At 44.2% G+C, this 13,062-nt stretch overlaps 1 protein-coding gene across 4 annotated transcripts in view; it reads right to left on the bottom strand.

Moving 5' to 3' along the window:
• Positions 1-13,062, bottom strand: part of antxr2a (ANTXR cell adhesion molecule 2a) — a 372,665-nt gene that overhangs the window by 315,920 nt on the left and 43,683 nt on the right. For all 4 annotated transcript variants that reach the window (XM_070871068.1, XM_070871074.1, XM_070871069.1 and 1 more), the window contains 3 exons: positions 7,082-7,163; positions 6,080-6,187; positions 5,932-6,000 (listed from right to left, as the gene is read on the bottom strand). In XM_070871068.1, the coding sequence (XP_070727169.1) occupies positions 5,932-6,000; positions 6,080-6,187; positions 7,082-7,163 (259 nt within the window). The remainder of the gene's footprint in view (positions 1-5,931; positions 6,001-6,079; positions 6,188-7,081; positions 7,164-13,062) is intronic.

Here is a 13,062-nt window from a genome sequence, read left to right as displayed (position 1 = left end):
TATCACCAAGATTGCTTTCTTCAACCTCTTCAAAATTGGGTCACTCCACACGGAAACCCTTTACATGCCTTTGTTCTTTCTAGACTCAAGTGTTCTAATGAGCTCCTCGCAAAACTTCCATTCCCTTTTATCCATAAATTCCAACCTGTCCAAAACTTTGTCCTGTCTCACACAAAATCCAATCCCCTATCCTTGTTGGCTTTCACTGGCGACTCACCAATGTATTAAATTTAAAATCTTATTCCTCATTTATAAATCCATCCGTGACCTTGGCCCACTCTAGCTCTGTGAGCTTTAAGGAAAGTGTCAAGTTGGATCCAAAATTGGTTCAGTGGCAGGAAGCAAAGGGTAATGGTTGGTTGGTGTTTTTGTGACTGGAAGCCGGTTTCCAGTGGGGTTCCACAGGGCTCAGTACTCGGTCCCTTGTTTTTTGTGGTATATATCAATGTAGGGGGCATAATTAAGAAGTTTGCAGATGATACAAAATTGGCCGTGTGGTTGATAGTGAGAAAGCTGTAGACTGCAGGAAGATATCAATCAACTGGTCAGGTGGGAAGAACAGTGGCAAATGGAATTCAATCCGGAGAAGTGTAAGGTAATGCATTTGAGAAAAGCTAAAAAGTCAAGGGAATACACAATAAATGGTAAGATACTGAGAAATGTAAAGGAACAGAGGGACCTTGGAGTGCCATGTCCACAGATCCCTGAAGGTAGCAGGACAGGTAGATAAGGTGGTTAAAAAGGCATAAGGGATACTTTCCTTTATTAGCCAAGGCATAGAATACAAGAGCAGGGAGGTTACGCTAGAACTCTATAAAACACTAGTTAGGCCACAGCTAATGTACTGTGTACTGTTCCGGTCACTACATTACAGGAAAGATGTGATTGTACCCTCTCTAGTGCAGAGGAGATTTATGAGGGTGTTGCTTGGACTGGAGAATTTTAGCTATGAGGAAAGATTGAATAGGCTGAGGTTGTTTTCTTTGGAACAGAGGAGGCTGAGGAGAGATTTAATTGAGATGTATAAAATTATAAGGGGCTGAGACAAAGAGGTCAGAGAGGTCAATACCAGGGGACATAGATTTAAAGTAATTGGTAGAAGGATTTAGAGGGGAGTTGAGGAAAACATTTTTCACCCAGGGGGTGGTAGGGGTCTGGAACTCACAGCCCGAAAGGGTGGTAGAGGCAGAAACCCTCATCACATTTAAAACGTACTTGGACATGCACTAGAAGTGCTGTAACCTACAGGACTACGGACCAAGAGCTGAAAAGTGAGATTAGGCTCTTTTTCACCTGACACAGACACGATGGCCAAATTGCCTCCTTCTGTGCCTTTAACCTCTGATTCTTCCATTGCAAGCAAACGATAGAGGTATCCCAGGACTCCTCATTAGATAGTCTGTTTACACCACATTAGCTGTTGAAAATGCTTAAAATTAAACATAAAATAATTCATTTTAAGTGCATTGACCCACAAATTGATAACTGGTTGCGGTCACATCAGTGTGCAAATTCCCCCATTCCCCAGCTTATTTGAATTCTTCATCTGGACATTACCATGAAATATAAAAATATAGTAGTTATGTTGTGGTCTGTGGTATAAGCAGAATCAAATAGGATAGCCATTAATCATAAATTCTTGGTAAAAACATTTTTATGAAGAACTGCTGAATAGTGCTTAATAAATATTTCATAGTATATTGCTAAATGTATTTTTATGTAAGGTTAGATCTTATGATAATTTAAATGGCTCACAAAGGATGATGGAAAGTTAGCATATATGGAGACATGCAGCAAGGCATGTACATGTGCGGAAAAGGGAGCAAATATCCTTGGGCAAACCAGACCGCAAGAGTGAGATAAGCAGAAGTTAATGCAGCTGAGAGCATTTATATTTAGCCATAATATAGACTAAAAGTATGAACAATAGAATAGATTAAACAGAGTTTTTAATAATCTGAGCATTAACACAATTAAGAGGAGGTAAATGAATACAGGGACGCACCAAGTCTGCTTACACATCACCCCTGTGCTCGCTGACCTACATTGGCTCCCGGTTAAGCACCGCCTCAATTTCAAAACGCTAATCCTTTTTTTCCCAAATCCCTCCATGGCCTCGCCCTCCCTATCTTTGTAATCTCCTCCAGCCCCACAACCCCCCACCCCTGAGATGTCTGTGCTCCTCTAATTCTGCCCTCCTGAGCATTACTGATTATAATCGCTCAACCGTTGGTGGCCGTGCCTTCTGTTGCCGAGGCCCTAAGCTTTGGAATTCCCTGCCTAAACCTCTCTGCCTCTCTATTTCTCATTTCTCCTTCAAGACACTCCTTAAAACCTAACTCTTTGACTAAGCTTATGGCCACCTATCCTAATTTCTCCTTATGCAGCTTGGTGTCAAATTATTTATCTCATAATACTCCTGTGAAGCGCCTTCGGACATTTAAGAACATAACATAAGAATTTGGAACAGGAGTAGGCCATCTAGACCCTCGAGCCTGCTCCGCCATTCAACAAGATCATGGCTGATCTGGCCGTGGACTCAGCTCCACTTACCCTCCCGCTCCCCATAACCCTTAATTCCCTTATTGGTTAAAAATCTATCTATCTGTGATTTGAATACATTCAATGAGCTAGCCTCAACTGCTTCCTTGGGCAGAGAATTCCACAGATTCACAACCCTCTGGGAGAAGAAATTCCTTCTCAACTTGGTTTTAAATTGGCTCCCCCGTATTTTGAGGCTGTGCCCCCTAGTTCTAGTCTCCCCGACCAGTGGAAACAACCTCTCTGCCTCTATCTTGTCTATCCCTTTCATTATTTTAAATGTTTCTAGAAGATCACCCCTCATCCTTCTGAACTCCAACGAGTAAAGACCCAGTCTACACAATCTATCATTATAAGGTAACCCCCTCATCTCCGGAATCAGCCGAGTGAATCGTCTCTGTACCCCCTCCAAGTCTAGTATATCCTTCCTTAAGTAAGGTGACCAAAACTGCACGCAGTACTCCAGGTGCGGCCTCACCAATACCCTGGACAGTTGCAGCAGGACCTCCCTGCTTTTGTACTCCATCCCTCTCGCAATGAAGGCCAACATTCTATTCGCCTTCCTGATTACCTGCTGCACCTGCAAACTAACTTTTTGGGATTCATGCACAAGGACCCCCAGGTCCCTCTGCACCGCAGCATGTTGTAATTTCTCCCCATTCAAATAATATTCCCTTTTACTGTTTTTTTTTCCCAAGGTGGATGACCTCACATTTTCCGACATTGTATTCCATCTGCCAAACCTTGGCCCATTCGGTTAACCTATCTAAATCTCTTTGCAGCCTCTCTGTGTCCTCTACACAACCCGCTTTCCCACTAATCTTTGTGTCATCTGCAAATTTTGTTACACTACACTCTGTCCCCTCTTCCAGGTCATCTATGTATATTGTAAACAGTTGTGGTCCCAGCACCGATCCCTGTGGCACACCACTAACCACCGATTTCCAACCCGAAAAGGACCCATTTATCCCGACTCTCTGCTTTCTGTTAGCCAGCCAATTCTCGATCCATACTAATACATTTCCTCTAACTCCGCATACCTTTATCTTCTGTAGTAACCTTTTGTGTGGCACCTTATCGAATGCCTTTTGGAAATCTAAATACACCACCATCCCTCGGTACACCTCTATCCACCTTGCTCGTTATATCCTCAAAGAATTCCAGTAAATTAGTTAAACATGATTTCCCCTTCATGAATCCATGTTGCGTCTGCTTGATTGCACTATTCCTATCTAGATGTCCCGCTATTTCTTCCTTAATGATAGCTTCAAGCATTTTCCCCACTACAGATGTTAAACTAACCGGCCTATAGTTACCTGCCTTTTGTCTGCTTCCTTTTTTAAACAGAGGTGTTACATTAGCTGCTTTCCAATCCGCTGGTACCTCCCCGGGGTCCAGAGAATTTTGGTAGATTATAACGAATGCATCTGCTATAACTTCCACCATCTCTTTTAATACTGTGGGATGCATTTCATCAGGACCAGGGGACTTGTCTACCTTGAGTCCCATCAGCCTGTCCAGCACTACTCCCCCGCCTAGTGATAGTGATTATCTCAAGATCCTCCCTTCCCACATTCCTGTGACCAGCAATTTTTGGCATGATTTTTGTGTCTTCCACTGTGAAGACCGAAGCAAAATAATTGTTTAAGGTCTCAGCCATTTCCACATTTTCCATTATTAAATCACCCTTCTCATCTTCTAAGGGACCAACATTTACTTTAGTCACTCTTTTCCGTTTTATATATCGGTAAAAGCTTTTACTATCTGTTTTTATGTTTTGCGCAAGTTTACTTTCGTAATCTATCTTTCCTTTCTTTATTGCTTTCTTAGTCATTTTTTGCTGTTGTTTAAAATTTTCCCAATCTTCTATTTTCCCACTAACCTTGGCCACCTTATACGCATTGGTTTTTAATTTGATACTCTCCTTTATTTCCTTGGTTATCCACGGCTGGTTATCCCTTCTCTTACCGCCCTTCTTTTTCACTGGAATATATTTTTGTTGAGCACTATGAAAGAGCTCCTTAAAAGTCCTCCACTGTTCCTCAATTGTGCCAGCGTTTAGTCTGTGTTTCCAGTCTACTTTAGCCAACTCTGCCCTCATCCCATTATAGTCCCCTTTGTTTAAGCATAGTACGCTCGTTTGAGACACTACTTCCTCACCCTCAATCTGTATTACAAATTCAACCATACTGTGATCACTCATTCCGAGAGGATCTTTTACTCGGAGATCGTTTATTATTCCTGATTGATTACACAGGACCAGATCTAAGATAGCTTGCTCCCTTGTAGGTTCTGTAACATACTGTTCTAAGAAACAATCCCGTATGCATTCTATGAATTCCTCCTCCAGGCTACCCCGTGCGATTTGATTTGACCAATCGATATGTAGGTTAAAATCCCCAATGATTACTGCCATTCCTTTTTCACATGCCTCCATTATTCCCTTGATTATTGCCCGCCCCACCGTGAAGTTATTATTTGGGGGCCTTTAAACTACGCCCACCAGTGACTTTTTCCCCTTACTATCTCTAAATTATGTTAAAGGCGCTATATAAATACAAGTTGTTGTTGATAATGGAAAGGTATCAAAAAAAGGGCAGCTGAATAATGTATGATATAAAATCATCGAATCAGAACAGTACAGCACAGAAGGAGACCATTCGGACCACCGCGTCTGCGCCAGGTCTTTTGAAGAGCAATCCAGTTAGCCCCACTCCCCATATCCCTGAAATTTTTTCTCCTACAAGTAATTATCCAATTCTCCTTTGAAGGCTACAAGTGAATCTGTATCCTCACCCTATCAGGCAGTGCATTCCAAATCCTAGGTGTGCTATCTACAGGCCAAGGCTTCTTCTGCAGCACCTCCCAAACTCGCAACCTCCACCACCTAGAAGGACAAGGGCTGCGATTATGAAGGAATGCCATCACCTCCAAGTCACACACCATCCTGACTTGGACAGAGCAGCTTCTTCATTGTCGCTGGGTCAACGTCCTGGAATGCCCTACCTAAAAGCATTGCAGCAGCGTTTTCACCACATGAACTGCTGCGGTTCAAAGAGGTGGTCTACCACCACCTTCTCGAGGACATCTAGGGATGGGCAATAAATGCTGGCCCCTTGCTAGCGATGCCCAGGTCACAAAGAATGATAGGGAAAAACTATTTTCGTCTAGTTCCTAAAGTAAAATACAAACATGTCTGTTTTCACGTACTGAGGCCTAATGAACAGCAGGTTACCTGCAACAATGAGGTATGTTGAGCGAATTAAACCACTGTACTCTTGCCTTGACTTTGATTAGGTCTCTGTCCTCTGCTTCAACATAAAGCCTGCTGAATCACTCACTGAATACAGCCTGAATATCAACCAATGAAATTATGTTGTAGAGTCCTACCTGCTTTTCCTTAAAGTCTTTGACTCCAACACAATAAATGATTGCCCCTATACTTCTTGCCTCCTTAGCCTGTAATGAAATTCAAAATTAGTTTGTCAATAAAAACAAGCTGCATAATTCAATAGAAAACTTGAAATTTTACACTTACTTCTTTAATTGTGTAGGGCAACACATTCTCAATTAATTCACCATCGGTTAGGACAATAATAGCACTTGCAGTCTTCAAACTTCTTTGCTCCTTTATTTGGTCACAAGCCTAACAAATAGAAATTAATCATCCATTAGGCTTAATACTTAAATAAATTACTGGATATTTATTATATGTGGACATGTAGGGCTGGAATTTTGTTTTTTTGTATTTCGGGGCACTATTCGTGACAGTGCACAATAGTTAGCTCCGGAAAATAGTTTGCGCCCTCATCAGGAATTTTCAGCAAAAAAAGTGATCTGGAGGAGCGTTGGCATTAATTCAGGCATTGCACAACTGACTTTGTGCGTCCGAGCCAAAACTTTCAGCGTTGAAGGAGGCAGCCATTTTGCACATGCACATTGAAATTTTCCCAGTGCAGACACGCCCAAGGCAAAGGCGTGTGTGGGCGGGATGATGGCAGGTTTCTGACCGGACCCGCCTCCAATCGCGCCCGCACGGACCCCAGAAAATTCCGGCCATACGGTTTCTAAAGTTTGATGGACAGGAGGTGCCACTTTTATAATATTACTAGCAGATTTCCTACGGTGTTGCACAGACTGTTATTCAGATGATACACTGTGTTGTAAGGACAGGAACATTAGTGCCATGTAGCACATATGTTTTGCTGCTACAATGGTGAAATGGTGTCAATTAAGGACACAAAGTCTAACTGCTCTGAAGTAACCACTGGGCGAGGTCATTTAGAATATAATTGCTAATTCTGGAACTTAACTCGAATTTTTTTATTCTTAGAACAGACAATAAAATGCATATATTTTCATGCTTCTCATACAGTCTGTCCATCTACTTTGCACAACGGTGACATTTATGCTTTTAATTTAGTACAATTATCACATTTAATTTGCTTTGTATAGAATGTTTACCAAACATGACATACAAACAATAACTATGTTTTTATAATTCCACAGTTCTACCAAGTAAATGAAAACTACAACTTACCGCTTTTATACCTAAATGCATGTAGGTATCACCTGCTGGATTTACATCTTTGAGGTCTTGAAGACCATTATTGATCAGATTCCTATTCCAAGAAAAGAAAAACATAGTAAATACAAATGCTGCTAACTGAATATTAGAATCAATTTACTTGAGTAGTAAATAAAAAATTTCCAAAGCCTCAGTTAGTGAGACAATTACACTTATTTAGATAAAAACACAGCTTCCCCAGGAGTGTTCTTTTCTGGAACTTAGATTCATACTATGAAGTCTCCTGACATCAGGTCAATCTTGGACAAGGAACCCTCCTGCTGGGCAAGAAACCCACCTACCTTCCTCCCTCAGCTGATGAATCAGTACTCCTCCATGTTGAACACCACTTGGAAGAAGCACTGAGAGTAACAAGTGCACAGAAGTACTCTTGGTGGGAGACTTCAATATCCATCACCAATAGTAACTTAATAGCACCACTGCCGACCGAGCTGGCTGAGTCCTGAAGGACATAACTACCAGACTGGGCCAGCGGGAGATGGAGAGAGAACCAACACAAGGGAAAAAGCTACTTGACCTCGTCCTCACCAATCTACCTGTCGCAGATGCATCTGTCCATGGCTACAGGACTACAACAACTACAGGCCAATCAGTTTAACCTCGGTAGTGGGGAAGCTTTTAGAAATGATAATCTAGGTCAAAATTAACAGTAATAGGATTACATAGGATATACAGTACAGAAACAGGCCATTCGGCCCAACCAGTCCATGCCAGCGTTTATGCTCCACTCGAAACTCCTCCCATCTTTCCTCATCTAAATCTATCAGCATAACCCTCTATTCCCTTCTCCCTCATATGCTTGTCTAGCCTCCCCTTAAATGCATCAATACTATTCATTTCAACCATTCCCTGTGGTAGTGAGTTCCACAATCTCATCACTCTTTGGGTAAAAAAGTTTCTTCTGAATTCCCTATTGGATTTCTTGTTGATTATTTTATATTGATGGCCTCTAGTTTATGCTCTTCCTGACAAGTGGAACATTTTCTCTGTATCCACTCTATCAAGACCTTCCATAATTTTAAAGACGTCTATTAGGTCACCCCTCAGTCTTCTGTTCTCAAGCAAAAAGAGACGCAGCTTGTTCATCCTTTCCAGATATGTAGATCCTCGAATTTCTGGTATCGTCCTTGTAAATATTCTATGCACCTTCTCCAGTGTCTCTATATCCTTTTTATAATATGGCGACCAGAACTGTACACAGTACTTCAAGTGTGGTCTAACCAAGGTTCGATACAGGTATAGAATAATTTCCCTATTTTTCAATTCTATAACTCCAGAAATAAACCCTAGAGCTTTGTTTGCGACCTTGCTAACCTGTGTCGCAATTTGGTGATTTGTGTATTGTACTGCGAGATCCCTTTGTTCCTCTACCCCATCTAGACTCGCACCCTCCAACTATAAGTGACCTCACTATTTTTTCTGTATCTGTGTTGAACTTCATTTGCCAGTTGTATGCCCATTCTGCGAGTTTATTAATGTCCTGTAATTTGCTGCAGTCCTCCTCAGTATTGACTATTCCTCCCGCAATTTGGTGTCATCTGCAAATTTATAAATTGTGTTTTTGAATCCAAGGTCTAAATCGCTAATATTAATTGTTAACAACAGTGGTCCCAGCACTGATCCTTGTCACTTGGACAAGTATGAATTAACTAAGGAAAACCAGCACAGTTTTGTTAAAGGCAAATCGTCTTTAACTAACTTGATTAAGTTTTTTTGATGACGTAACAGAGAGGGTTGATGAGGGCAATGCAGATGACTTGGTGTACATGGACTTCCTAAAGGCATTATAAAAAGTGCCAGCAAAGTTGAAGCTACTGGAATAAAAGGGACAGTGGCAGTATGGAAGAGAAATTGACTAAGTGACAGGAAACAGAGTAGTAAACATAGAAACATAGAAAATACATGCAGGAGTAGGCCATTCAGCCCATCGAACCTGCACCACCATTCAATACGATCATGGCTGATCATTCACCTCAGTACCCCTTCCCTGCTGTCTCTCCATACCCCTTGATCCCTTTAGCCGTAAGGGCCATATCTAACTCCCTCTTGAATATATCCAATGAACGGTCATCAACAACTCACTTCGGTAGAGAATTCCACAGGTCAACAACTCTGAGTGAAGAAGTTTCTCCTCATCTCAGTCCTAAATGGTTTACCCCTTATCCTTAGACTATGTCCCCTGGTTCTGGATTTCCCCAACATCGGGAACATTCCTCCTGCATCTAACCTGTCCAGTCCCGTCAGAATTTTATATGTTTCTATGAGATCCCCTCTCATTCTTCTAAACTCCAGTGAATACAGGCTCAGTCGATCCAGTTTCTCCTCATGTGTCAGTCCTGTCATCCCGGGAATCAGTCTGGTGATCCTTCGCTGCACTCCCTCAATAGCAAGAACGTCCTTCCTCAGATTAGGAGAACAAAACTGAACACAATGTTCCAGGTGAGGTCTCACCAAGGCCCTGTACAACTGCAGTAAGACCTCCCTGCTCCTATACTCAAATCTCCTAGCTATGAAGGCCAACATATCATTTGCCTTCTTCACCGCCTGCATGCCAACTTTCAATGACTGATGTACCATGACACCCAGGTCTCATTGCACCTCCTCTTTTCCCAATCTGCCGCCATTCAGATAATATTCTGCCTTCCTGTTTTTGCCACCAAAAGTGGATAACCTCACATTTATCCACATTATACTGCATCTGCCATGCATTTGCCCACTCATTTAACCTGTCCAAGTCACCCTGCAGCCTCTTAGCATCCTCCTCACAGCTCACACCGCCACCCAGCTTAGTGTCATCTGCAAACTTGGAGACATTACTCTCAATTCCTTCATCTAAATCATTAATGTATATTGTAAATAGCTGGGGTCCCAGCACTGAGCCCTGCGGCACTCCACTAGTCACTGCCTGCTATTCTGAAAAGGACCCGTTTATCCCGACTCTCTGCACCTTTCTGCCAACCAATTCCCTATCCACGTCAGTACATTACCCCGAATTCCATGTGCTTTAATTTTGCACACCAATCTCTTGTGTGGGATCTTGTCAAAAGCCTTTTGTAAGTCCAAATACACCACATCCACTGGTTCTCCCTTGTCTACTTTACGAGTTATATTCTCAAAAAATTCCAGAAAATTCATCAAGCAAGATTTCCCTTTCATAAATCCATGCTGACTTGGACCAATCCTGTCACTGCTTTCCAAATGCGCTGCTATTTCATCTTTAATAATTGATTCCAACATTTTCCCCATTACTGCTGTCAGGCTAACCAGTCTATAATTACCCATTTTCTCTTTCCCTCCTTTTTTAAAACGTGGTGTTGCATTAGCTACCCTCCAGTCCATAGGAACTGATCCTGCGTCAATAGAATGTTGGAAAATGATCAACAATGCATCCACTATTTCTAGGGCCACTTCCTTAAGTACTCTGGGATGCAGACTATCAGGCCCCGGGGATTTATCGGCCTTCAATCCTATCAATTTCCCTAACACAATTTCCCGCTTAATAAGGATTTCCTTCAGTTCCTCCTTCGCACTAGACTCTCGGTCCCCTAGTATTTCCGGAAGGTTATTTGTGTCTTCCTTCGTGAAGACAGAACCAAAGTATTTGTTCAACTGGTCTGCCATTTCTTTGTTCCCCATTATAAACTCACCTGAACCTGACTGCAAGGAATCTACGTGTCTTCGCTAATCTTTTTCTCTTCAGATATCTATAGGAGCTTTTGCAGTCAGTTTTTATGTTCCCAGCAAGCTTCCTCTCATACTCTATTTTCCCCCTCCTAATTAAACCCTTTGTCCTCCTCTGCTGAATTCTAAATTTCTCCCAGTCCAGGTTTGCTGCTTTTTCTGGCCAATTTATATGCGAGGAGGAGGACAGGTCACTGCTGGATGAGCTGCTAAAACTATTAAGGGAGGCAGGTTTTAAAGTTAACCCGAAGAAAACACAGGTTGGTCAGAAGGTGGTGAAATTCCTCGGGCTGACCGCCAAAGCGGGTGAGAGTGCCATTGATGAAGCCAGGCATAAGGCAGTACACAAGAGCTCCCAGCCCCCAAAAATGTATCGGGGGTCAGGTCTTTCCTGGGATTCACTGGTTACTGCAGGGACTTCATTGAAGGCTATGCAGCCACGGCAGTCCCTCTACTTCGGCTCCTCCACAAGGGAGTCAAATAGGAGTAGGTCCTCAATTGCCAGGAGGCACTCACCCGAAAAGGGATTTACAGACAGCACCTGCGTTGGGTATGATTAATCAGGGGGAAGAGTTCTCCCTGGAGGTAGCGGCCAGCGGGGACAGCTTGAGCGTGGTGTTGCTCCAGGAGCGACACGGCAGGCTGAGACCCATGGTTTGCTCCTCCAGGGTTCTCATGGATGTCGAACAGGGATATTCCAACTGTAAGGGGCATTTGCTAGTCACGCAATGGACCATAAAGCGCTCCCAGCTCTGTACAGGTTCATCCCTGCTGACACTAATAACACATCACACGTTCACGCAGATGCGGCTGGACGGCAGAATTAAGGATGGGACAGTGAGCAGTGCCTGCATTGCCCGCTGGACCCTGCTCTCTCAGACAAATCAGAGTGCAGGGGTTGAGTGAACCCAAGTTAGCAGCTAATATGATCTACCCAGGGACCGCCCATATGTGCACGGTGGAAGGGGTATGGGATGTGGAGGAGGGACTCAGGACCAGGATACACCCTACGGGCCAGGACATCTATGTGTGTGGGTCCAGCACCGTGTCCGACGGGGAGCGTCTCACTGGGTGTGGGATCTATGACCCAACCGCCAAGGTGGAGAAGGCCATAAAGCTCCCCAACACCATGAGTGCTCAGCATGCCGAACTAACAGCAGTGGCCAATGTGGTGACCCATCCTGACGAGTTCCCTACTCCACGCACCATTTGCTCAGATTCGATGTTCACGTGCAACTCCTGCACGAAATATTTGGCAATCTGGGAAAGGCGAGGTTTTAAGTCCGCCGATGGGAGACCCCTGGCTACAGTGTGGCTGCTGCATAAGATTTTAGAGGCCACTGGCACATGAGGGGATTACTAGATCCACAAGGTGAAAGTTCACTCCAAAATAGAGCCGAGAGGGGAAGGGAACCAAAGACCGACAAGCTAGCCAAAAGGGGAGTTAGGGAGGGCATTTTATGGGATCCAGGTAGAGCAGGTCCAATAGCGGCAATTCGGGACAGGGGAGGCACGTAAGGAATAGCTCTATCCCCAGATCCCAAACAGGCACAGGCCCAGGACCCTGTTCTTAAAGCCATCCTGCTGGGCAGGGAGAAAGGGGAAAACGTAGAGAGTCCCTTCGGTGCTGCAGACATTTGCGCCTGGGACGGAATGCTGTTCAAGGGGGATTGGTGGGTGGTCCCAGCACAGCACCGAGAGGAATTCCTCCAGCTGGCCCACGGGGCCCAGGGATGAGACACCCGGGGCCAAAAACGACTTGGCATTGAGTAGAGGAGGCAGGGTGGTGGCGACAGCTGAGGGAGGATGTCCGGGACTTCTGTGCACATTGTCTGGTGTGCGCAGCAAACAATCCCAACCCCCAGCGCAGGAAGGCTCCCCCCGGGACACACCAGGAGGGTGGAGGGGCCGTGGCGATCGTTGCAGATCGATTTCATCGGGCCCCTACCCACCACTAAATAAGGTAATAAATACTGTTTAATCCTGGTGGATGTCTTCTCAAAGTGGGTTGAAGCCTTCCTTTGCTGGGCGGCCACAGCCCTGGCCACTGCTCGGATCCTGGTAAAAGAGGTATTCTCCAGGTGGGGGCTGCCCCAGGTCGTGGAGTCCGACCAGGGAAGCCACTTTACGGATCAAGTGATGCAAACCACCCTGAAACTCCTGGGGATAAAAGGGAAGTGGCATGTGGCTCACAACCCCTAGTCATCGGAGATTGTGGAGTGCATGAACCGGACCCTGAAGGAACGGTTGAG

The sequence above is a fragment of the Pristiophorus japonicus genome, chromosome 2, assembly GCF_044704955.1.
Source record: "Pristiophorus japonicus isolate sPriJap1 chromosome 2, sPriJap1.hap1, whole genome shotgun sequence".
NCBI classification, from domain to species: Eukaryota; Metazoa; Chordata; class Chondrichthyes; family Pristiophoridae; genus Pristiophorus; species Pristiophorus japonicus.
The sequence above is the reverse complement of the archived record's forward strand: the minus strand, read 5'-3'. Positions and strand labels throughout refer to the sequence as shown.